The sequence below is a fragment of the Andrographis paniculata genome, unplaced genomic scaffold (genome assembly GCF_009805555.1).
Source record: "Andrographis paniculata isolate CXL003 unplaced genomic scaffold, ASM980555v1 Contig95END, whole genome shotgun sequence".
NCBI classification, from domain to species: domain Eukaryota; kingdom Viridiplantae; phylum Streptophyta; class Magnoliopsida; order Lamiales; family Acanthaceae; genus Andrographis; species Andrographis paniculata.
Window position 1 is genome coordinate 424,912 of NW_026137634.1, and position 24,894 is coordinate 449,805.

Consider the following 24,894-nt stretch of genomic DNA (forward strand, 5'->3'; position numbering starts at 1 on the left):
AAAATTATAAAAATGCTTATGTGAACAAGATCAATATTCTACAAATTTAGCATGTTTTTGTTTAGTATTTATGTTGTTTCATTCTTCTTGTTTTTTATGTTACATTATTGTTCGATGTGATGTTTGTAATATATATATATATATATATATTAAAATAATGCATATGAACCTATAGGAAATAGTAAAATAATTCTAAAACAAATACATTTTTAATAGGGTGTGTTTTTTTTTTTTTTGGTAAAAATTTGAAAAAAAAAATTTGAAATTGACATTAAAATAACATTTGATAAAATATTTTGTTAGAGAAAAAATATATACTTATTTTGTCATATAAAATTATGTCAATTTGACTGGCAAGAATTTTTTTAAAAAATGATAAAAATATAAAATTTTTATGATAAAAAGATAGAAAAAAAAAAAACATTAGTTTTTACTAAAAAGAAAAACGAAAATAAGTTTACATAAAAATAAGAAAAGAAAAAATAAAGTAGAAATAAATTTATTAGATTTAGAGGTATTTTTTCAAAAAATACAAAGTCTAAACAGTAAAGTTTATAAATTTTTGGGTAAGAAAACACAGCCAATAAATTTATACTATAATAATTTGAAATATTTTCATACCATTTGTTTTAATTAATAAATTTCTTACACTATTCAACAAAATTTTATATAATTTTACAACACAATTTAACGTAATTAAATTCACACACAATCCAAGTTCGTGTAAATTTTGTTCTAGAAGAAATGTTGAGTCGCCGGTTGTGTTGCGAGGATGGAATGGAACTCCTCAAAGTCAATATTTCATGCACCAATTAATTAATTTATTTATATTTTATTATCCTTTTTTTAAAAAAATAAATAAAAATGTCAATTTACATATTTTTACATTTTAAAAAATTCTGACACAACTAATAAAATTTATTGAAACCATAAAAACGAATTTTCGTATATACAATATATATAATTGAAGATAAATAGCCATGTGAGTATGATCAAAGTCATCTGAATTTTAGAAGCTTCCATAAAAAAATTAAAAAATCATAAATATTGGATCCCTAAAGTCAAAATATTTACTCTTTTTTATTTCTACCATTATGAAGGTTTACCTTTAACTTTTCCATGTAAGAATTTGGTCGAATTGATTTTGGTGTGTTTGAATTTATTTGTTTTTATTTTTAGTTTTAATTTAAATTGCAAATTGGATGTAATTTTTTATATATATATAAAAAAAAATTAATATGCAATTTTTGTGTGTATATATATATACATAATAATAATACTACTATATTTTTATAAAAAATTATAAATATTACACAATAAAGATATTGATAAAGAAATGCTTAAATAGTTATAGTGTGTCCATTTACTATTTTTAAGTTTAATTGTTTTTATGGTTACTACTAGAATAGATAATAGTTTAATTTAAATTGCAAATTGGTGTGTTTAGTTGTCAGGCTTTACACCTGATTTTATTATTTCAATTTTTTTTTCCTCAAAAAATATCAAATCAAACACTCAATTTTTATTTATTTTATTACACTAAACTTTAATTTTACATTCAAACATCACATCAACACATATTTATATCATATCAAACAACTATTTCAATTCAAAATTTTACTATTCAAAATTAAAACCCAAAATTAAAACCTCACAAGTAAACACACCTTGTTTTATATATATAAAAAAATTAATGTGCAATGTTTTGTATATATATAAAAATTAATACTATATTTTTTTATAGAAAATTATAAATATTACTTAATAAAGATATTGAAATATTTTTTAAAAAAAGTGCTTAAATAGGGTGTGTTCGTTTGTCAAAATCCTATTATTCATCCAAAATTTTCTTCCAAAAAACATCAAATCGAACACCTATTTTTTATTTTTTTATATTATACTAAATATCAATTTTACATTCAAAATATCACATCAACACCTATTTATATCACATTATACAACCATTCAAATTCAAAACTTTTACTATTCAAATCCCAACTCAAAATCAAAACCCCCAAACAAACACTCCCTTAGTGTGACCATTTATTTTTTTTAGGTTTAGTTATCTTTTGGCACTAGGTTGAAAAGTAATTTTTGTCATCCCAAATTATTTGAGAACAAAACTCAAAACAAAACAAGCTTCAAGATACACATGCACATCTCAATCATAACATAGTTGAAAAATAAATAAATAAATAAATAATACCTTTAAAATGTGTTTGTTTTTTCTACCATATAATTATATATATTCTTTGGTATTTGTTGACTAGTTCAAGGAGTAATTTCATTGACCGAATTATTTTATTTTATTTAATCGAAAAAAAAAAAAAAAAAAAAATAGGTACTATATCTATATCTGATAGATGAGATATGATCGGACGGTTGAGATGGATCAGATGCCAGGTGGGCGGTCCCATGGGCTCTTTGACGTCAAAGTAGAAGAAGATTCCACGAGACTTGGACGACTATTTATTATTTTAGCAATAATTAACAAATATTTAATATAAAATAAAATAGTAATTTAAAAGGCTGGCTGGTTAGCAAAAGGCATTGCCAAATCAATTAAATTCTTGAAAATCAAGAAAGTTCTACTTCTATGTCTTGACTGACTCCACTTACTCGCGCTATTCATTCACTGTCTTTATTAATAGAAGCTTCCATTGGATTTAGAAATTTCTACACCATATTCAATAATAAATAATAACAATAATTTTGGCCATACCTTGCATTGTAAAGGGTATGTTTCTTTACCCGAAATTTTTTAAATTTTACTATTTGAATTTAATGTTTTTAAAAATATATATATATATTTTTTTTCTTAAAAAACATCTCATCAAACATTATTTTCATATCAAAATCAAACTAATTTTTTTTTTCAAACTAAACACACCCAAAATAATTGGTAAATATAAACTGTGTTTAATTGATATTTTTTATTTTAAATAGTACTTTTAATAGTTTGGACATTATTCTATGAAAAAATATAATAATATTTTTATTTAAAAAATTCTAATAATCAAATAGTGGAAAAAATATAAATAATTATTATAATATATTTAGGGTTTTTTTTTTGTTTAGTAAAATTGTTTAAATATATATATATATTATGTGAGGTATAAAAAATTGTGTAAATAGTATAAAAATAATAAGTGTATAAGTATTATTTTTCAAAAGAAAATGTATTTTTTTAAAAAAGAAAAAACACACCCAATATATATTTAAAATCATGTATCTAACAACACACATTTGTTGAAAAATAACATTATTGAATGAAATTATTTTGTCATGGGCGTATTTGTTAGTTTGTTTGTATTTCCGATCTTGTGAAGATATATATAAGGGGGTCGAAAAGACAATTCATTAATCAATTCTTCTATCATTATTGTAGAATGGGCGCCAACATTTTCTATTCAAATCTCGGCTGCCAATTCAATCAATCTACTCTCCTTATCGCTCAAGGATTAATGGAGATCGAACAATCAGTTCTTCTCCATACGATAAGGACGACTCATCCATCAGAAGAATGGGCACCAGATCGCTCTCTCACGCGGTAATTGGTTCAGAACTACAACTGTTTTCTGTAATTATGCCTTCTTTTTTTTTTTAAACAGTAGTTTCGATTTCGTTTCTTCTTCAATTTATCGATTTTGGCAAATAGGATTAGTATTGAACCGTATAAACCCTCAATGATGAATTGCGTTCAATTCCGAGATCCGTAGATTTGAGATGCACGTCTTAATCCATGTTATGATGTTTCCGCTTTAATCGGAAACTTACTGGTATGCTTCAGAAACCTAGTTAAAGAGGTATGAAAGTTTTTGGGGAGAAACATGAAAACATACGATTCTCGAAAGTTTTGCGTGTATATATAAATTTATTCCAGGTAAATTTGCCAAAGCATGTCAGTATTGTTCTTGATTCATTAATTGCCTCAGTTTTAGATGTAGAAGAAGGTTAGTCAGGTAGACGCAACAGTGGTATCCGATTCTGGATTGTTTATTGCAGAAATGCAAAACGAAATCACTGCTGAATTTGGTTATGAATTTTGATATGTTCTGTGATTTGTGCCTCAACTCCCTTATCTTTTGGCAATTCAGTTTTAGGCACTTGTCTGTGTATATGTTTTGAGTATAGTCTATATAAATAATGGTAGTGGTTCAGGATCAGGTATTTCCCCTGTATAAAATTATACCTATGCAAACAAATGCACCCTAAAATTCTAAGAGTTCAGTAAAAATTATTTAGGTTAACAAGATTGCACCTAAAACCACTAAAAGAAACTTTTGTAGTTAGTAGGCAATGATGCTTACAACTACAATAAAAAATTAGAAGCAGCCACTTGTTGGATATACTCAACATATATTCGAACTAGTTTAGTTTTAGCAGTATATGGACATGTTTTGTTGGATTATTATTAGGGGAACTGTTTTAGGAGCATTCTAAAAGTGACCTAAGAAAAAAAAAAAGAAAAAAAGAGAAGATTTTTAGTCCAAAGTCAAGTGGGTTAATTCGACTCGGGCCATCTAACCTAAAACCCATTTGAGATGGGCTTGGGTTGGATTAGTCCAAATGCAAAGACTGTTTCATCAATGCCATCTATTATATGGCAGGTCTGATTTGATTCTGTCCAGATCAGACATGCCATTGTCAATACTTTCCTATAAAATTGCTATGAATCAATTTTTGGGGTGTCCATTGATCAAAATAACAATTAAGCAACAAACAAACAAACACTATATGTTTTGGAAACTCCCGTATGTTTTAAAAATAACTAAATGATGCGTATCCCTGATAATTTAAGTTTTTAAGTAAGACAATTTTTCTTATCTAATACTACGACATGAAATTTATTAGTTAGAGTCTGATAAAATTGTATGTTGTTCTAATTTGACTTGACATATTTGGATACATGCATACAAACCCCATGAATGTCTCCAAAATCCGTCGATACACCGTATAGCAATATAACGGTGTATCGAACTAAACTAGAAACTGTATATCGACCAATTCGCTAGGAGTAGTTTGCCTGAGGATACCTGTCGATGCAATCCAGCCACGGATTCCTCACGGGTTTCCTAACCCGGCGCATTGCCTTCCACACTGCACTGTTGCACTTGAACCCCGACCCGAATGCCAGCTGCCAGACACGATCGCCCTTGTGGACGTGTTGTTTGGCCTCCAAGTAGGCCAGCTCGTACCATATGGTGCTGCTCGACGTGTTCCCAAACCGATGCAAGGCAGCGCGCGATGCCTCTAGATTCGCATCGCTTAGGTCTAGGTTGCGCTGCATCTCATCAAGGACCGACTTGCTGGCAGCGTGCACGCAGAAGTGCTCGAATGCTAGCTTGAAGTCGGGGATGTAAGGCTTGGGTAGGCCAGGGTTGACGTTGTCGTTTCGGCGAATAAGGGACTTCCAAAGGAGAGTTGCGAAGAATAGGAGTTGCTCGGACAAGGGGAGGACGAGAGGGCCGAGTGTAGTAATGTTGGTTTTGAGGGCGTCGCCGCCTATCTCGGTGAGATCTTTTCCGAGTTTTAAGCCTTTCCACTTGTGCTCGTCTTCTTCTTGATACACACTCCTATTGTATAAATTAGGAAAAAATAAAATTTAATAGTAGCTAGACGAACTATACTTGACGGACAAGATCTCAAAGCGTAAAAAAAATTAATTCATGACAAAAATGCCTAAGTTTTGTAGATGGAACGAATCATTTCTATTTCTTGCAAATATTTCAATTTTATTCTATTAGTAAGATCATCCGTTCATATATATTTATTTATGTTAATTTTCCAACTCAATCAACTACCCTTTCTTAATTTCAATTGATTTCTTAATTTAAAAACTTGTTGAACGTCTGAGGACTTATATGCAAAATGAGAAACGAAGGGGGTCACAATGAAACTTTTAGAAATTTAAATGTAACGTAAATAACGTACCGAAAGCTCCGATCATCTGCTCCCTTATGCGTCCGCACGATATGCTCGAGTCTGTACTTTGCACGGCGGCGATCACGACCGCGATTGGATAGCATCACGGCGGAGCAACCCATCCGGAAGTAGCAATTCGAAATCATCATCGACCTCTCCTTCCCTGGATAAATATTATACCCAACCATCTCCGTACTCACCACCACCGCGTAACTGTTGCGGTGCGCCTGCAGCAAGTCTCGCGCCAAATCCAGCGCTATAATCCCCGTGCTGCACCCCATGCCTCCTAGATTGAAGCTCAGAACGTTTCCCCTCATCTTGTAGTGGTTGATCACCATGGCGGAGAGCGACGGCGTCGGATTGAAGAGGCTGCAGTTCACGACGAGGATTCCGACGTCTTTTGGTCGGATCTGAGTTTTCTCGAAGAGCTCATCCATGGCGCCGAAGATCACCATCGACGCTTCGGCGCGACCTTCGGTCATGCTGGCTACGCTTCCCGGCGAAGCGATGCACTTCGGAACGTAGGTCTCGTCGCCTAGGCCGGAGGATTCGAGAATCCGCCGGTGGAAAGCGAGGTCTGCTTCGTCGAATTTCCCTGATTTTTGCAGCAGATCGATGAACTGCTCTTTCGTGACCTGCGTATACATTTACAGAGGTAAAACTAAACCTACTTAAAGTTATCGTAACTAAATCGTCGTTTCTTCGCACGCGAAATTTACCTTCAAATCGTCGCTTGGTTTGTAGCAGGCGAAATCGAGGAGATAAATTGAACGAGGACGCGTCATCAAGTACAGAGTGAGGGTGAGCACCGCCACCGCCGCCAGAGAAGCCACCGTCGACGGATCGTACACGGCGGTGCGGTTCCAGATCCTCTGCCACACCTCCTCCCTGCTCATCCCCCCGACCTCCGCTCCGAAAACCAGCAGCACCACTGGAGTTACAGCCAAATATACTCCGTGATTCATCAAATAGTGGTACCCTAACTTCACATACTTCAAATTCACCGACTGCACAAAATCCGGCAACAACCGCCGCCTCACCCTGACGGAAAACGTCATCGAGCCTGCGTCTGAACCCGACGGTTCGACACCGCGGCGCACAATTTCCGCGGACAACAGGTCCTGTTCAGGAGCCATCAGAAGATCAAATCAAAATGCTGGCCAGAAATCGGTATGTTCCCTGATCTGAGATTGATGAATTCGATAGAGGAAATGCTGGGAAAATGAAATGGGGGATTTATTGGGGGAAATTGAGGGTAGGTTTAGGGTTAGGCATGCAGCTGGAGCAGCAGCGACAGCAGCAGAAGTAAATGACAGTGTGGAAATTTGGTTAGAACAGCTGAGGGTTTGTTTGCTTTCATAACCAACCAATCTACCCATTATTATTATATTATTATTTTCTCGAAATTAGTCCAAGCTATATACTTACGGTTGTGGAGACAAGTGAGATTCGAACTCTGAGATGTATTACTCATAGCTCATGTTAGATGACTTGAATGACATTTATCTAATAGTTGAGCTCGAGATGTTTCAGGTGAAACAGTATCCTCTAATGTCAAAGCTATAGGTCTCGAGTCGAATATCACCGTCCACATCCATTATATATCTCACATATATATATATATATCAAGAGGATTTTTTGACTGCATAAATTGTGCTTAATGTTCGAAAAGAAAGAAAATAAAATTTTTATGGTATTAATTAGAGATAGTGTAGAGTAGAATAGAATAGTAGGATAGAGAAATAGTGTAGAGTAGAGTATGATAGCATAGTAGGAATTCCATATCTATGGCAGTGATTTTGTAGCATGTAAAATGCATGCATGGGATAGAACTAGGGTTGGTACTCCACCTCCTTAAATCCATGATCTCATTTATTTTATTTTATTTTATCTAAATGAACTTGAGGTTTAATAATGGTTACGAGAATTAAGTAAATATTAAAAAATTATAAAATTTAAAATGTGATTAAAATTTTAAAAAAGCATAGATAAATTATGTGCAACGAATAAAAATAAAGATAATTAGGCGGGACTGAAGGAAGGAGTATATACTAGTACTAATTATTGGACAACTAGCAAGATTTATATATCAAAAGTATTTTAAGATAAGCTGATAATGTGAAATATGAATTATTTTAATATTGGATGTGATATTTTATATTAAAAAATATATATTTGATGTTATTATAAATGATAAAAAATATCAACTATTTTATATTTTTATTTATTAATAAATATTACTATTATTTTTTAATAACTAAGGAGAGAATATAATATTTTATAAAAAAAAAATAAAAGGACTAAAATTTCCAAAATTGCTATAAATCCAGCTTAAAAATAAATACACATACAAACGAAACTATCTTTTAAGTAATTCTTATACAGCATATAATATTGAATTTAATATCTATTCGTATTTAAAACATTCTCTCCATAACACCAAAGTCTGACCCAAAAAAACACAAATAAACGTATCAAATGTTTCTTAATTCTGAAAGCGGTCCGTTTTTATATGACGCATCTAATTAAATAAGTAACACTCTAATCACAGATCTAATCACAATCACACACTGCTGTCTTCTTCCTCTGCATGTAAAGTATCCAATACGGCGTCGCTTTGTTCTCTCTTCAGGGATAACCAAAATCAAAATGGCCAGAGAAGAGCGCTGGTGCGTCGTCACCGGCGGCCGAGGTTTCGCGGCGAGGCACTTGGTCATCATGCTCATCAAATACGGGATGTTTTCCGTCCGCATTGCTGATTTGGGGCCTACCATCAAGCTGGATCCAGACGAGGAGGATGGCGACCTTGGCCAAGCCCTAAAGTCTGGCGGCGCGGGTTACGTGTCAGTGGATCTGCGAGACAAATCGCAGGTGCTCCAAGGTAGCTATTGTAACTGTTTTTACTTCACTCTGTTTTGTCCCTAATGAGTTCTCTCTTCCATAATTTTTCAATGAGCTTCCTTATTGTTTGGTTTTTGCTGGAATTTAGTTTATCATCTGTATGTGTATTCTCGCGATTAGATTCATGAGTTATCCAGTTTGTATTATCGGACTTTACTTGATAGTGGAAGCTGGCTTAAACATTGGGTTATTATCGTTGTCAATGCAGCTTTCCAAGGAGCTGAGGTAGTATTTCACATGGCTGCTCCTGATTCCTCCATCAATAACTACCAACTACATCATTCTGTCAATGTCCAAGGTTAAGTTTGTCAGCATTCTAGATCATATAATGATTCATAGGTGTATGAAGCTGCCTATCATTATGTGTATTTGATGGATTGTTTAGCACAATTGTTAGCCTTCTAGATCATATAATGATTCACATGTGCATGAAGCTGGGTATCATTATGTATATTTGATGGATTGTTTAGCACAGTTGTTAATGAGAGACAATGTTTTCCGCTTTCCTTTCGCATGAACTCTGTTTCAGGAACCAAGAATGTCATTGATGCATGTGTTGAGCTGAAAGTGAAACGACTTATATATACAAGCTCCCCAAGTGTAGTATTTGATGGCGTTCATGGGATATATAATGGAGATGAATCATTACCTTACCCTACTAAGGTATTGTAAAATTTTGGTTTTTTTGATATTTGTGTTCCTCTAATTCAATTACAAAAGGAAGGATCATTGGAGTAAGTTGTATGCATTAGTTTTTCATATTACAAGTCATAGACATAGATTTTCCCTTTATTTCAACTAGTTTGTAACCTTGAAAGTTGTAACTTGTTTGTGTAAATTCTATGGTTTCCAACTGAAAACTAAACAATAGACCTCTCTTATAAGCTTGGTTTCTTGAGCAGTCGATTTGAAGGCTTGGTTCTCAAAAAGTACTCATCTCTCCTTTGAATAAACCTACAAATCTGATCTATCTAATAACTTGATCTTGTCTTTGTTGACTTTCTAAGCACAATGATTCGTACTCTGCCACTAAAGCAGAAGGAGAGACCCTTGTCATCAGTTCAAATGGTTCAAATGGGCTTTTAACATGCTGCATTCGACCTAGCAGCATTTTTGGTCCCGGTGATAAGTTACTTGTTCCATCTTTGGTTGCAGCAGCAAGGGCTGGGAAATCAAAGGTAATTAGTAGAGTCTCTTATTCTGTCTTTATATGTTTCTTCAAGTCGAATATGTTCATACGGCTGCAGTGAACATACACAAGTTTTCAGGTAACTGAAGCGCTATGTTTAACTTCTGTAGTTTAGTTATGGGCCTCTTTATATGAAGTTTGTGTTTTATCTCTTTGCCTATGTTATTCTAAGTCTCCATGAAAAAGTGGACTTTGTATATTGTGGATCTCATGTTTTTAAGTTAGACTGAACTTCACTTTGAGAACCTATGTAGCTTTCAAATGTTACACGCTGTGAGGTTCTGATGAATCTGATGTTTTTGTTGATGTTGAAATGTGTATGACAGTTCATTATTGGGGATGGAAAGAACATGTATGATTTTACTTATGTGGAGAATGTGGCACATGCTCATGTATGTGCTGAACGGGCTTTGGCATCAGAAGCAGCAGAAAGAGCATCTGGACAGGTTAATTGATATTTTTATTTCAAGACCTGTTTGTGTTGAAGACGTTAATTTTAGTGGAAAATAAACTATACACTGTAACTAAATGCAAAGTTTTATATCTTTAGTAAGTGGCTGTAACATTGATCAAATCAAATCAAATCATATATGTAAATGATATGATTTGAAAAGTATATGAAGTGTTACTTACCTATGGGATTGCGAAATATGCCATTGTCTCACAAGCTGCTTGTCAGCTTTTGAAGCTTCCACATATACTTCAACAAGGATCCAATGATTTGATTTGATTTTATATTTTTCTGTCTTGTTTAGCTTGATTAACTTATGAGCATGCATGGAAGTTTTCTAAATATTTCATTCCTTGGTAGGGATTCCCTGACCAGGATTGGAAGCTCAGTAATGAGGTTTTCTTTGCAAATCTCACTTGCAGGCATACTTCATTACCAATATGGAACCAATTAGATTTTGGGAGTTTATGTCTCTGATTCTTGAAGGTTTGGGTTATGAAAGGTACAATTGCTATATATATCTCGAAAGCTTTTGTATTTCCATCCCACTAATTGTTTGCCTTTTCTTTGTGAATTATATTGTTAGATTTCCATATCATCTCTAAATAATCTTCAACGAAATATTTTTCTTTATGGGTTTCCAGAGTAAATATATAATTTTTTTCACATCTTTGTTTCTGAGATTTTCAAGTTTGCAGGCCAAAACTTAAGATTCCTGCCTTGGTAATGATGCCCATTGCACATATGGTAGAGTTGATCTATAAAATCTTCGCCCCCTTCGGAATGAAGGTGCCACAGTTAACACCTTCAAGAATCAGGCTTCTCTCTGTTACCAGAACTTTTAATTCTTCTAAAGCAGTTGATCGACTTGGCTACCGGCCGATTGTAACTCTCCAGGTATACATATATATTCCCCAGCAAGTCAACTTATCTGTTGAGAAATCTCCTTTATAAGCCTTGATAATGTTGTTATTGCTGATGGAGACTGATCCTTGCATTTGCTCGATTTCCTCTATAAATAAAATTGTTATATTTATGCAGGATGGCCTTCAAAGAACTATTGAAGCATACCCACACTTACGAGGAGATGCTCATAGTAAAATTGGGAGTCATAAAGGTATTATTATCATTTTCCTTCCCAACCCTCAATAAGATGCAGATTTGATTTGAAGTTCAATGTGCATTTCTATTTTGACATTGCTGTACTTTGAGAACATAGGTCGTGTTGTGGCTAAAATTATTTGTAAGACAAAGAAGCTGTTAGCAACATTGTTTGTGGAGAGTTCATAGAATGAGTTATATATTGAGAATATGAGCTAGGAAATGTATTATCGAATTTAGTTGTCACTGAAGAGATCCAATTTTACTGCTTAGGAGTTATAATCCCAAATCATAACAGCATATATGATTATTATCTGTTTATGTTCGTCTTTAACTTCATGTTTCGTTAATCTGATAAACAATGTCTGCACCTCATTGTATCTAAACAAGGTTCATTTACAGGTAACCTACTCTGGAGGTACAAGATGCTGGCATTCACTTTAGTATTGCTCGTGGCTTCATTTTACCATAGTTTTGCCGAAAATGGTTCCATCACCTTCACTATGGTTTCCAAGATTCTGCTTGGAGTTTCCATTATCCTCTTCATCCATGGCAGACTAACACTTAAAACATGAACCGCAGGTCATTTTTATCCACAGGTGAGCCTGAGGTTATGACTTTCTTAGAAAAAAAATTTAGAATATGTGTGATGACGCTACTGAACCAATTTTTATTCAGTTGTTCTTAATGTCTTCATCATTTAGTTTCCCAGTTTCTTATTAATGTCTTTAGTTCTCTCTATGTTGCCAATATGAAATATGTGCAAATAATTATAATATAAGTTAGATTTACTAGCAAAAATTTCAAGTTTCTCAGTACACTATAGTATTTTGTTAGTTCTTGAAGAATCAGAAGTAACAAAAGACATTTATTAGCATGTAAGTGTGTATGCTGTTCACAAGAAGCTTCTTTGCTTGCTTGCTAGTTCATCATTTTGCGACTCCGATCGCAATCTTCCCCCGTCTCTCGAGTTCGAGCAGCATTGTAAGTGCAGCTGAATCGAACGAGCTCTTCTTATCAGCTCTCTCCTCCCCGGTAACTTCAATTTTGTCGAATCCCGGTATGACCAAGTTGATTTGTGACTTGTAGCTATTGAATCCCATCGTATCGCCTAACTTGATCGCAGTTCTGTGCACCAAAATTTTATTTGATTATATATACTGACATCGAAGAAACTATGGTTTAAATGCATAAATACAGGGATTGTCGCAAGGCGCAAACCTGAAGCTTTTCTCCGTTGTTTGGAAAGCAGGCATTGGCCACTGCTCTTTCCTGCAGACGTCATATAGCGCTGTCCGTGGCCCGCCTTTCCTCATGTTGATTGGCGGCAACACTGTAGACAGAAGAATGCTCGATGTATGTTCTTCGAAAGTAGGTACAAAATGTCGAGAAAGGAAATTAAGATACATACCAGGGATGTTAGTCTTGCAAGAATCACTGGCTGCTGCAGATGATGTCTCCGGCTGCAACTCAAACGGCTTATCTTGTTTTGGCGCTGATATGGAGGGTTCAGTGATCGATTCGCCACTGGCATTATCTTTGTCGCCATTGTTCAACTTCGAAGACGAGGATATTCCTGTCGACTGCAGCCAAATCGAAGCAACAAATTCAGTCAATCGCTGTGAATTGTGTTTCGAAGAAAATTGGATCGTGCAGCGAAGTAAAACCTCTAATTTCTTCAATAGTTGAAGTGCTGCCATTCCCTTCGCCGCTTTTCGCGTTGGACCCGACCCTTGACCTTCTAACAGCCTGTCTTCAAGCTGCAATTTGAGATCCGCATGCACAACACCTTCGTTCGTTGTAAACTGCTGTTTGACAAAGTAACCAAGGGAGTCGCACAATTCGATCAGCTCACGCGATGGAGGAAGTTCGAGCTTGTCCGGAGTCACTATGGGAGAAAGAATTGGCTCAAACACTTTCCAAACTCGATCCAAGTCGAGTTTGGAGTCGACGAGCACTGCACCCGCTATGCTCTCCACCAAGTCCCCAAGTACCTAAAAACAACCAAAAAATATAGGAAAATCTTGTCAAAAATTGAATCAAAAGACAGAAAAACACGCGATCGAGAGACACTCACTTTCGGGCCTTTAGTATCCGGCGCCAACACATTGCCACTCAGCTGTGACACCAATTCGATAAAAGCAGAGATCTCGACTTGGAGCGACGAGGAACTGAACAAAAGGTGAGGGTGAAACTTGTGTCTCACCGCCACAATTGCGAAGTTATCATTGTTTACAGACGCGGACCGCAGGTCTGTCAACTCGCCAGGGTCAAGATTCCCGTGGTTATCGTACAGATACCGCGTGATCAATATGTCGAGCACCGCGTCACCGAGAAACTCGAGCCGCTGCCACAGATTTACGAGGGTGTGAAAACCATTTGCACAATAGCAAACAAGAAATCAATGAAAGTTTAATTCTTACCTCGTAAGAATGGCCAACATGTAGTCCAGATATGCTCTCGTGCGTTATCGCCTCGAGCAACAACCCTTTGGTTGTGAAATCGTACCCAAGTTTCGCCTCTAGAGTGGCGATCTCCTCGGCTTTCGGTGCGTATGAATACAGCGACGCAGCCTTTATCGAATCATGAATCAACGAGGGGTCGAATTCACCCTCGATCCCGAGCCATTTCATGAAACCGATGGCGGCGACAAGCCCACCGCCAACAAAGTACGCCCCGAGAAGAGCTTCGACGCAATCTGATATGGTCTTCGACCCCATCCATCGATGACCCTTATCACAAGTTTTTCCAATCGTCAACGTCGTGTCTTCACTAAAGAATCTTTCATCCAACGGCACTTCCTTTGTGTCGAGCTCGTGGTTGCACGGAGTAGGCCATATCGACAGCTGTCCGGGAGCAGTCCATCGGCGCGGATCAAAAGGACAATCTCGAATATATTCCTTCGATAAGCAAATGGTAAAACAAATATGTTACGTTCGTAATCAAAAGATGGTAGTCGGGAGATAAACAAACAACGTTATACCTGCAACTTTCGACCCGTTCCAAATTTATGAAGGGATGCATTACAAACGATCCTCGATCGTTGAGAAGATAAATGCCCTTCGTGACTCTTGGGATTCTTGAGAAACAGATGGCAAGTTACGGCATACTTTAAAACCGAATCTCCGAGCAACTCCAACCGCTCCATGGAGAAATTCTCGCAACATCTTTGAGTAGTGAGAGCTTCCAAAATCTAATTATCATCGTTATAACATATAAGCATATAAACCTAGGGTCCATCATTATATATATATACATACATTGACAATACTTACCAACGAGCTCGATACGTTGAAGTGGCCGGCATGACGCGATATTTCTTCCCTAAGTTGGCTGGCCAACATAAGGGACTCAAGCCGGTGCATTAGCGAAGGTAGCAAATACATCGACTTGGAAATATCTGTTCGGAGATCCGTGCCGACTAGAAGCTCGGGCGGCATGTGAGCATGTTGTTGCGGCTTTCGATTTTGGCCCTTAACACTTCCCGGCTCGGTCTTTAGCGACATACCTAACAATTAAGACGATAGCATCGGTATTCTACTATTATAAAGAACTTAAAACCTCAAACTATCATAAAATCACCTCCCTGTAAAATCGACTATATCCTAAATGAGCAAAACAACAATTCAAAATCGGAATCTTGGATTAAATCTTAACTCGAATGACACATACAAAGATAATCCGGCGTAAAATCAAGCCTCATTGTAGCGGAAATAAAAAATAAAACTAGGCTAACCTTCATCTCGAAAGTCCACGAGAAGATTATGCGAATTGTGGCTTTGCTTCAAAAGCAACACAGGTTGTCCGGGGTACTTTAGAGCGATGCCGTACCTGTAAAAACGAACGGTAATGATATGAAGACGAACCTAAAAAACAAACACAATATAAGAATCTAACGAACATACTTTTCACGATAATAAGTTGCAAAAGTCGGATAGCGCGTAGCATCGCCGTCAAACTGGCTCTCGGAAGATGAATCAGCAACAACTTTCAAAATAGTGTATATCCTGCCCGTGTGTATCGCCACGACAACCATTTCTTTCAAATCATCGAGAGGAACAGATCGGTTGGCCAAGTGTATGACTTGGCTATCATTAAGCTCAGCAACACCCGAATCGCTCGGAATAATCGACGGACTCGAACCTACCTCATTCGCGTTCCGAGTATTCAACAAAGCATTATTTTTCAGAAACTCGACCGTCGATACACACGACTGAATTGCGGTCCAATTGATCGTCAAATCTCCATCGCTAGCTTTATCCGTCGTCTCCACCGGTAAGAGTAAGTACATGTTAGACGGATCCCACAGCGACTCCTCCGACTGAAATAAAAGCTGTCGAACTCCCGACGATTTAACGAACATTTTCCCAAACAAACCATTGAATAAAAGTTCTTGGAAGCATTTCGCCTGCGCCACCTGTTAAGACAAAGACGTCATCGCAGCAGAAAAAGTACATCGAATCCCAATGCCGTAACAAGAAACAGACAGTTAATACCTTTTCGACATCCAGATACACTTGACCGCAGTAAAAAATGGAAGCTTTAACAAACTTCGATAACAAATACAGCTCCACGTCAACATTCCCCACGTCATCGTCAAGCTTTGTCTCCAATAAAAGTACGAAACTCGAAAACTTCTGTTGAGCAATGTTACACACAAAGTGCATTTTATACGCATAAAAAACGGCCGTGTCGAGTTTATCCCTCCACGTTCCCGACATCAAACGAACGCTAACCGATCCATGTAATTCCTTTCTTTTCGTCGATCCTGATCCATTGAAGAAAACATATATTCCTGTAAAACGCAAAACGGTATATGTATTGTTAAAATAGACTTAAGATTCGATTCATACCTGGTGCGGATGCTAATCCCTTCACGATTGAATTGGAGTTAATCTTCGGCAGCACTTTCATGGACGGGACAAGATGATCGTCGAGAGCCCCCATCGTGTGCAACTTTTTACAAGCCTCTAAGCAAACAAGCTGTTTCGATAATTTAGATTCGTGAGCTTCGGGGCCGATTATAGTTTCGAAAGCTGCATTACGAGGCAGAGTTAGCTTAGTTCTCAACATCCAGCCGTCGTTCAATGTCTCGAACTTCGGCATCTGAATCGATTGGCTGCACACAAAAGACAGAAAGGCTACGATCAGAAAATTGCGCACAATAACGATTGAATTACGATAAATGTCCTTACGTTTTCCCTCCGAGTTTTTGGCAGTATCGGTGGACAAGGCTGATGCTCGATCCGATCGTGACGGATGCTCCGGTCGATTCCACGACATACTCGAGATTTATGTCTGTAGCCAAGTCCTTCACCCGACTATCCCCCAAGTCTCCAGCTGCGGCGGTATGGCTCATCGAATCCTCTTTCTGAATGATATGCGATATCTGATTTAACGACTCCACGTTACCCCTGAAACATGTAAGAAATGTTAGAAAATCGAGATCGAGCATCAGCCCTCGGACTAGAATGGAAAAAAGATCGAAACCTTTCGATAAACGTGATGTACAGAGGATCCTCTCCGAACGTGCGTTGCCTCGACTGATTGTATTCACCACTCGTTTTCGGAAGATCAAAGCAAATTACAGACGAGCATTTGAAGGGATGTGCACGCTTCTTCGATGCGTAGGTTCGGAATAAGATACTTGCCTGCAACCGCGTACATTTAAAGCAAACGATGTAGTCGAAAATCTAATGCTAGTGAATTGGATTAAGTAAGCAATAAATTCGAACAATAGTGAATCGGATTAATGAATTCGACATTAAATTCGAATAATAGCGAGTACGATTATCGCGCACCTTGTTACCATAATACGATTCTGAAACTCCGATCTCGGAAGTTGGTGAAATCCCGACGGCCGAAGCTTCGTTACTCTCCGTCAAATAGGATATGTTGAAATGGGAAAAGTCGGGGATTTTCTTCACCACTCTTGCAATGACTTTTGCTGTCATCGATCTTTCGACGAATATGATGCAATGAGCCTCTGTATCCCGCCTGCATTCGAATAGTCGAAGTGTGAACAGAAAGTGAACAGATCGATACTTGGGAGGTCAGAAAATTCAGTAATATAAGTACCATTTTGCAGATGTTTTACCTTAATGATTTTAAATATTCAAGAAGCGAATGTAGCTTCGAAGATTGTTGCCTAGCAGCCGCTGCATCAGATTTACAACATCGAAAATGTTCTTATAGAACGACAACAAAAGTAAATCAAATCTTGATTCATGAAAAGATCTGAAAACACTCACCTGAAGATCGTTCGATCACCGACAGAACCTCCCGAAGATAAGCTCGATACTGTGTGACACAACCGTTGTAAACTCTGCACTCATTTTGAACCTCACAAACTTTTTCGATGCGCCCTTTAACCACCTACAAGAGTTTTTAAAAGTTGATGACAATCCAATGAAAAAAGTGCAGTCAATACACCGGCGTGAATTCAGAAAAATTGACAAACGATGGTCTATATCTACCTCGTGAGCGCATACGGTCCCGAGATTATCGAGGCAAAACAAAATCTTTTCATGATTGCGGGCCAAGCGATCCCGAAGCGATTGACACTTTTCTTGTTCGACTCCGTCGCATGAATTTTGGCAGTTGAGAAGAACAGCATCAAACTGTCGACAAGATTCGTAAGAACAATATTTAACAAAACTGAAATCCGACAAACTTTATACCGAAATGTCGGTCAAATTCACCTTCAATTCGAGAGACTCTAGTTCCGCTCTCGTCACGGGATCAAGAGGTTGCGGTCGATCGTAAAATCTGCATATCATCCTTTCCTCAGCAATATAGTGATCGACCTGAATCGTATTGTCGACCCCATAGAGCTGCACAAACCCGGATAACGAACAATTACGAACAAATCATTACGTCATATATAAAGACAAACCGTGCCAACGAACTACCTGCGAATCCAATAGGCTTTCAAGCTCCCGTAAACGATCCTCGGAATCTTTAACAGACAAGACACATGATGAACAAAGGATGTAAAGAACAGCACAAAGAATTCGACATGAAAATCAAATTTCACCTTTTTTATTTTCCGGAAACGCAGTCATTCCAAAAACCTTGGGTCGTCTTTTCGATTGGTGATAAAACTCCTTAATCATCAAAAGTATCGTCACGATCGAATCGGTCTTGCAAAAAAATCATAAAAAACAGAAATCACCTTCATTATCAAAGCGTACGGGTGATTTCCAGTCGTTTGGTGGCACTCGTCGAGGACGATGAAACGAAGTCGTTCCAAGCTCATATATCCTTTCCTCAAAGAATTCAAGAAAATCTGTGGCGTCATTATCAATACCTATACAAACAATATGAAAAAACCAATAAAACACATGATCCGAGCTTTCGACTATAAGCACAAAGAATGCACATCGAAAACGATCCACGCACGTCGTGATCATTTATTTCCTTCGCCCATGCATCAGCATCCCACCCGTCGACGCCTCTAGCACCAAAATAAGCTTCCACCCGAAGATTTGTGTGAGATTTTATCTCCTTATGTTGCTGCAAATAACAACGAAACAATTTCCGAACTCAGAAGTCGAAATATTCGCCTAAATTATGTCCCAAGAAACTATTAAATCTTTCGAATCTAATCATTTTTAGCAATTATTTGAAGCGAAAACTTACCACATTTGCAAGTTTAAACCACATCCAAACAAGGTAATAGTTATTGAAATTGAATGAAGATAACAACATTGTCAGAAGATCAAATACAGAAATGGCAAGAAACTGTAACAAAGATTGGAAATACAAAAAGACCTGCCTTGTGAACAAGATCAACAGTGGGTGTCAAGAAAGCTATGAGCTTCTTATCGCCATTGCTATCCACCAAAGCTTCCCCAATCTGTTTGATCATCATCAGAGCCACCATTTTGGCTACCCCAGCTTTCGAAACTGCCACGACATTCCTAGCCATTGCCAATTCATACAACCCCTTCACTTGATGGCTTCTTCCATAGATGATGCCACAACACAGATCAGTTTTAAAACATTTTGAGATTAAAAACCCTTGTGTAAACCCCAAACAGTAGAATTTTCAAGAACTCTTACATTAAGAACAGTACATGTGTGTCGATGATGTCGAGAAATAATAATTGTAATAATTAAGAAAAGAAGTGCACATACTCATCATCGCAATCCATGGAGGATGATTGAGGGACAGGGATGGAAGAAGAGATGAACTGTTCGAAGGTTCTCTTCAAAGGGTTTCGTTTGGTGCCCTCTCCCGACTCCATTTTCCCCCCAAACTATCTCTTCTGTGATCGCACGCAGAAAATGTGAAGAAAGCCCCCCTGTTTTCAGAAGGATCCAAACCCTTCTACAGAAACAAACAAGAATATATTATATATATATATATATATATAAACACAATAAAGAAAAATAAGAAAAAGGTGAATCTCTCCCTGTGCTTGTCAGTTCACGAAAAAAAGACACACAATGAAAAGAGGGTTTGGAATCAAAAGAAGACCACAAATTCTTGCTTTAATCATGTGTAAAAGCAGAATCGGTGAAGAACAAACAAAACCTAAATGAATTGGAAAGTGAATCGCCTGCGAGAGTGAGGATGATGTCGAATTTGATCAAGTTTTTTCTCGGCGGTGGATCGGTGATGTTAGTGTTTCTATAAATAGGGAGGGAAATTGGAATGGAGAGAAATCTGGGTGAAACTCCAGTGGGATTCAGTAAAGTATTAATGTAATCAGTAATGAGGGTTACACTTGGGAATTATCGTACCTGAAGGAAACTCGTGTGGGATTTTGTGTTAGAGGAGAAGAAGAATAAAGAAGAAGAAGGTAAGCACGCAGGCAGTAAAAAGTACTTTTGACTGAACTTCTGCCCTTTGGGGTAGAAGAAATAGAAGAACAACCTTTGCTTGTGTTTTGACTGAACTGCCCTTTCGGTGAGAGAAGAAGAAGTGAAGAACAACAAAGGTGTGTTTTTTTATCGAGGGTTTTTTTTTTTTATAATTATTAAAGGTGTGTTCGGTTGGAAGATTTTGTAAAAATTTTACTATTCATCCCATTTTTTTTTTCCCCCCTCCCCAAAACATCAAATCAAACACCTATTTTTCATTTTTTATATTATACTAAAAATCAATTTTACATTCAAAACATCACATCAATACCTATTTATATCACATCATACAACTATTCAAATTCAAATTTTTTACTATTCAAATCCCAATTCAAAATCCAAACCCCCAAACAAACACACCCTAGGTGTATGTTTGTTTGGAGAATTTTCTTCATAATATTTATTAAAAAATAAAAAAATATATGTAAAAATATTAAATTAAATATTTATTTTTATATTATAGTAAAATTAATTTTATATTTAAAATATTATATTACTATTTTTATTCAAATAAATTTTAAAGAAATATACATTAAATATTATAATAATTTTTTTATAAAATATCATGTTTTTTATTATTTTAATTTTTGAAAAATCGTAATTTAAAAAAAAGTGCTAGAACAACAGTGCATAAATAAATTATATCATCAGAAAATAAATTAAATGAACAAACTTCAACTTTACTTGTAAATTTGTTTACACATATATTTTTTAAATTTTGATATTATTTATCTATACTATTTTTAAAAATATATATAATATTAAATATATGTTTTTTTATTATAAAATATTAACTTTTATTAATTTAAAAGCAATTTCAAAACTCCAAATTTTGACAAAAATAAGGATATATTTTTTAAAAAAATTGTGGTAATAATATTAATTTAGAGTCGCAACAAACCGACCATTTTAGGGAAATCTCCTTATTAGCGTAATGAAAATTTTCCCAAAAAAGAACAAGAATAAAAATATATTATAAATTATTAATATTAGCAAAATCTTCAAAATTGTTGTGTAATTAATAGAAATTTATTAGAAACACGAAAAGCAGATAAATTTATTCACAACACAAAAGATCATAACAATAACAATCATAATCATAACAATAGTAATACAGCAGCGTTATAGAAATGGCAAAATCAACAACTTAGGAGTTCAATTTCTGTATCTCATCTCAGGCAGAAGAAGAAGAAGAAGAAGAAGAAGAAGAATCATGGAATAAGTTCCATGGAATCTCAACAACCTCATCAAATCATTCGACGATTCTTACAGCAACCAATCCAATCCAGTCCCGATCATGACGACGATCCCTCGAGCCCGAGTTTCTCGGTTAGCCACCTGCAGACTTCATCCGTCTCCTCCGGAATAGTGTAATGCCCAAGCCTATAAGATCACAAGAAAATTCGAGCGAATCAGCACAGAAACTTTCACGGCGTGGGCATTCGATTCAATCAATATACCTATTGTATGATTTGAACGTAACGTTTTGAAATCCAGCAGATTTAAGGGCTTGCGCCGATTTATCTCCATGTTTATAAGCCACGACATCATCCGCTGAGGAACACAGAGATAGCGTAGCTTAGCTTAAGCTTAAACGTCGCAAATAAGTAAAATGATATACGTCGAATGATGCAGTGGTTAATCTAATCGATGAATTCAATGTAGTAATCGAGGCCCTGTTTGGAATACAAATTCGAAATAATATCGTAGCCTAGCATACCTTTGCCGTGACAGAGCAAAACTGGAAAAGAAGCTGCGCGAGCAGAAGACTCGTTTATTTCTGCCATTCGGGACATCAGCATCCTGGAAAACAATTAAATGTCGATCATGATTTCCGGGTAAAACAAGCAGATCTGATCTGTATGTAATGAAATTTAATACCTAGCACATGGGAGCCATCCACTAAGACCGACGACAGCGCTGAAGTTAACATTGTACGGGTTTCTGTTACTGTACTGACCGAAAATGTGGCAAGTAGCCGAGTAAAGAGCAGCCGCAGCGCCCATACTAAATCCTCCGACTCCAAGTTTAACTGTGGAGCAAGAACAATTAATTATGTGTAATTGCAAGGAGATAATCGGGATCTGTAATGACAATATTTCAAGATCTCTGTCTTCGAGTTTTGAAAACGACAAGACATTTCTGGATTTGGTTATTTGCAACGATTATCCATACGACATAAATAAATGAAAACATACTTTTTTCTGTTAAAGAACACGACATAGGAGCATATTGTACTTTTGATTTGGCTTCAATTAAGCATATATTTGGATTTTAGAACTTACTGTCAGTAGGTTCAGTCGACAATAGATTTGCAACGTGTGCTGCTGCTGCATCCAATCCAACTAAATCATCAGGTGCATCCTCCGTCAAATCCTTAACATCAAACCCTGTTGAATAAAGAAGTATGAAAAACATTGATGCAGCGAGTGATAAAAATACCGAGCATAATGAAAACTCAGAAGTCGCGATAGGCAAGGTGAGTAAAAGGTAGGCGGATATCTTACAAGCAGTGCTGGGAAATCCACCAAATAAAGACACCGGACGGGTTGGCGCAGTTGGGCAAATCCACTTTATCTGCCGGCCAGGTTTAAAAGAGAGCGTGAAATTTTGGCAACGCCGACAAACAACACTAAATGGTGTTACATGTAAAACTCAACCGACTTCGCACACAAAATACAAAATAATAAAATTATAAAAAAAAAAAAGACTATGGTGACGTACATTGGGAAGAGGAAGACCTTCCAAGAGCTGCGCCCAGCTGCACGAGTAACAAAATTAAAACCACCATTGATTTCTAATGAAGGTATGAAAGTATCCAATCATAGAAACCGAACTTATGCATATTTGCGCACTTGATACCAATACCAAAATCCCTCTAACCCAAGTTTAAATCGATGAAATGAGTCCATGTTAATGAAAGAAGCAAGTCCATAAAGAGCGAGCAGCTTCACTCTTTCAGCTCATGATAATTACTAGTAATCGTTTTTAAAATCCAAATAGCTATCGAACCAGAAGGAATGATGAAGCTGTTGAAATCAAGGTATAGACTAGCATTAGTCAAAATTTAAAAATCCAAAGTTTCATAGGGTCTAGCATCATTCCAATTCGCAAGTACATTCAACTATTTCTCAACTATAAGCTTAAAAAATAAAATAAAATAAAACAGTTATTACACCTCATGTTTAAATAGCATATACAAATATCCAACGTGAATGTGGTTTCCTGTCATTTACATGATGAATGGATGGAGATGACATCACGGGTCGAGGATGCAAGAGACAGCAAGAGAATGAGCTATTAGTTCATTGTAAGGGTAGAGAATTACAAATCACAATAGGATTCACACAAAGGCGATTCTTTTACCAATCTCCATAAATGATATGGTTGGTAACTTCAACGATAATAATATCCTTTTCTACTAAATCCAAAACTAGTAACACGTTCGACTTCTTAGTATTTCAACGAAAAAAAATGAAGTTATTATACCTCGAACCATTATCACCAAGGCCATGTAGCCAAACTATCGTTGCTTGGTGTCTCCCTTTTGGCTTGACGACATGAGTCCTTCCGAAAGACAGTGCCATCACAGAAGGTTGGCTACCTAGAACATGTAAGAAATAGCAATTTAAAACATCTGCTCGTTACACAACCAGCAGGAAACAAATGTCGAAACAAGTGTCTAAACCAACTAAAAAAAGAAAAAGACAAAACATAATCAAATCACATATTGTATCATATTTACTAAAGAAAAAACAATTGCAGACCGATGGCAGAGCTAACAAAATTCATAGCTCTTTCAGTATGAAATGCACAAGATGCTGAGCCCAATCGAACCGAAATATTTGCCCCTACAATGAAAATAAGAATCACAATTCTTTCCTACCTAAAGGTAAATCAGAAAGACAGAAAAGCACATGAAAATGAGCATAAATAAAGGACGCAATCTTTATGGCCACTTATTATGGACAAACATAATCCATGTTTACCCGAAACAGCAAATTAGGTTAGTGATTCCATCGCATTGTAAATCAACAATGGAAATTGCACCATTTCCAACCATCCAAACCAGGAAGAATTTATCCATGGAAATATATTATCTACACATATGGATCTTACAAAATAGCAGAGAGGAAGAACAATGAAAACCCTAGATGTTATTCAATCGAACAAAAACACAGGTCATGCATGAATAACAATATGGATTAACTAAAAATCCGATTGAAACAGCAAAAAAAAAGAAACCTAGAAATTAGTGGTGCGGAATTGAGTGAGGTTCCAGCATTTCTGCAGCACTAACCTTGGATTGAACAATTTCCAATTCGTGGGCTTCTTGATTCGCTTCTCCAATTTGTTTGACTCAGCCGTCTCGAGCGCAACAAGAAGATTTCACAGTTTTCACTTTAAATTTAGTCCGATTGGATTCCAGAAGGACGGAGACAATGGAGTCCTTATCTGC

At 36.3% G+C, this 24,894-nt stretch overlaps 4 protein-coding genes across 11 annotated transcripts; 1 reads left to right on the forward strand and 3 right to left on the reverse strand.

Moving 5' to 3' along the window:
• Positions 1-4,494: 4,494 nt before the first annotated feature.
• LOC127243521 (3-ketoacyl-CoA synthase 10-like) lies at positions 4,495-7,235 on the reverse strand. The gene is made up of 3 exons (XM_051263592.1): positions 6,645-7,235; positions 5,935-6,560; positions 4,495-5,576 (listed from the first exon to the last, which is right to left on the reverse strand). The coding sequence occupies exons 1-3, from the start codon at positions 7,059-7,061 to the stop codon at positions 5,012-5,014; spliced, it is 1,608 nt and encodes a 535-aa protein (XP_051119549.1). The 5' UTR covers positions 7,062-7,235; the 3' UTR covers positions 4,495-5,011.
• Positions 7,236-8,379: 1,144 nt separating this feature from the next.
• Positions 8,380-12,375, forward strand: LOC127243522 (3beta-hydroxysteroid-dehydrogenase/decarboxylase-like). Its single transcript, XM_051263593.1, has 10 exons — positions 8,380-8,425; positions 8,558-8,806; positions 9,035-9,124; positions 9,356-9,489; positions 9,834-10,004; positions 10,342-10,461; positions 10,889-10,968; positions 11,165-11,363; positions 11,508-11,583; positions 11,970-12,375. Exons 1-10 carry the CDS (start codon positions 8,404-8,406, stop codon positions 12,140-12,142), a joined length of 1,314 nt encoding a protein of 437 aa, XP_051119550.1. The 5' UTR covers positions 8,380-8,403; the 3' UTR covers positions 12,143-12,375.
• Positions 12,376-12,422: 47 nt separating this feature from the next.
• LOC127243520 (endoribonuclease Dicer homolog 3) lies at positions 12,423-20,412 on the reverse strand. 5 transcript variants are annotated; one of them, XM_051263587.1, is made up of 26 exons: positions 20,316-20,412; positions 19,707-19,899; positions 19,345-19,531; positions 18,969-19,082; positions 18,742-18,876; positions 18,604-18,673; positions 18,479-18,525; positions 18,269-18,400; positions 18,044-18,187; positions 17,819-17,942; positions 17,665-17,725; positions 17,369-17,564; positions 17,058-17,218; positions 16,763-16,981; positions 16,421-16,686; positions 16,064-16,335; positions 15,473-15,984; positions 15,304-15,398; positions 14,843-15,075; positions 14,551-14,760; positions 13,991-14,467; positions 13,645-13,914; positions 13,235-13,561; positions 12,979-13,150; positions 12,789-12,900; positions 12,423-12,695 (listed from the first exon to the last, which is right to left on the reverse strand). In XM_051263587.1, the coding sequence occupies exons 2-26, from the start codon at positions 19,814-19,816 to the stop codon at positions 12,497-12,499; spliced, it is 4,845 nt and encodes a 1,614-aa protein (XP_051119544.1). In that variant the 5' UTR covers positions 19,817-19,899; positions 20,316-20,412; the 3' UTR covers positions 12,423-12,496. The 5 variants fall into 5 exon arrangements, with proteins under 5 accessions (XP_051119544.1, XP_051119545.1, XP_051119548.1 ...); XM_051263588.1 differs by having other exon boundaries at positions 19,707-19,896; positions 20,107-20,363; XM_051263591.1 differs by having other exon boundaries at positions 19,345-19,489; positions 20,107-20,363.
• A 1,099-nt stretch (positions 20,413-21,511) lies between these two features.
• Positions 21,512-24,886, reverse strand: LOC127243524 (uncharacterized). 4 transcript variants are annotated; one of them, XM_051263599.1, is made up of 10 exons: positions 24,736-24,864; positions 24,203-24,286; positions 23,925-24,039; positions 23,160-23,196; positions 22,943-23,012; positions 22,721-22,825; positions 22,317-22,467; positions 22,156-22,238; positions 21,896-21,989; positions 21,512-21,818 (listed from the first exon to the last, which is right to left on the reverse strand). In XM_051263599.1, exons 2-10 carry the CDS (start codon positions 24,225-24,227, stop codon positions 21,731-21,733), a joined length of 768 nt encoding a protein of 255 aa, XP_051119556.1. In that variant the 5' UTR covers positions 24,228-24,286; positions 24,736-24,864; the 3' UTR covers positions 21,512-21,730. The 4 variants fall into 4 exon arrangements, with proteins under 4 accessions (XP_051119556.1, XP_051119557.1, XP_051119558.1 ...); XM_051263600.1 differs by having other exon boundaries at positions 24,203-24,256; positions 24,736-24,847; XM_051263601.1 differs by lacking the exon at positions 24,203-24,286 and having other exon boundaries at positions 24,736-24,886.
• Between the last annotated feature and the right edge of the window lie 8 nt (positions 24,887-24,894).

Coding starts and splice junctions, on each gene's coding strand:
- LOC127243522 (XM_051263593.1), top strand. CDS start 8,404: ATGTTTCTTAATTCTGAAAGCG. Junction 8,807..9,034: donor CAAATCGCAGGTGCTCCAAG/GTAGCTATTGTA, acceptor TTGTCAATGCAG/CTTTCCAAGGAGCTGAGGTA. Junction 11,584..11,969: donor TAAAATTGGGAGTCATAAAG/GTATTATTATCA, acceptor GTTCATTTACAG/GTAACCTACTCTGGAGGTAC.
- LOC127243524 (XM_051263599.1), bottom strand. CDS start 24,227: ATGAATTTTGTTAGCTCTGCCATCG. Junction 23,013..23,159: donor AAGGTCTTCCTCTTCCCAAT/GTACGTCACCAT, acceptor CCTGGCCGGCAG/ATAAAGTGGATTTGCCCAAC. Junction 21,819..21,895: donor ACGTTCAAATCATACAATAG/GTATATTGATTG, acceptor GTGATCTTATAG/GCTTGGGCATTACACTATTC.
- LOC127243521 (XM_051263592.1), bottom strand. CDS start 7,061: ATGGCTCCTGAACAGGACCTGTTGTCCGCGGAAATTGTGCGCCGCGGT. Junction 6,561..6,644: donor AACCAAGCGACGATTTGAAG/GTAAATTTCGCG, acceptor ATGTATACGCAG/GTCACGAAAGAGCAGTTCAT. Junction 5,577..5,934: donor GCAGATGATCGGAGCTTTCG/GTACGTTATTTA, acceptor TTTATACAATAG/GAGTGTGTATCAAGAAGAAG.
- LOC127243520 (XM_051263587.1), bottom strand. CDS start 19,816: ATGGAGTCGGGAGAGGGCACCAAACGAAACCCTTTGAAGAGAACCTTC. Junction 16,336..16,420: donor GGGATTAGCATCCGCACCAG/GTATGAATCGAA, acceptor TCAATGGATCAG/GATCGACGAAAAGAAAGGAA. Junction 14,468..14,550: donor GAACGGGTCGAAAGTTGCAG/GTATAACGTTGT, acceptor TGCTTATCGAAG/GAATATATTCGAGATTGTCC.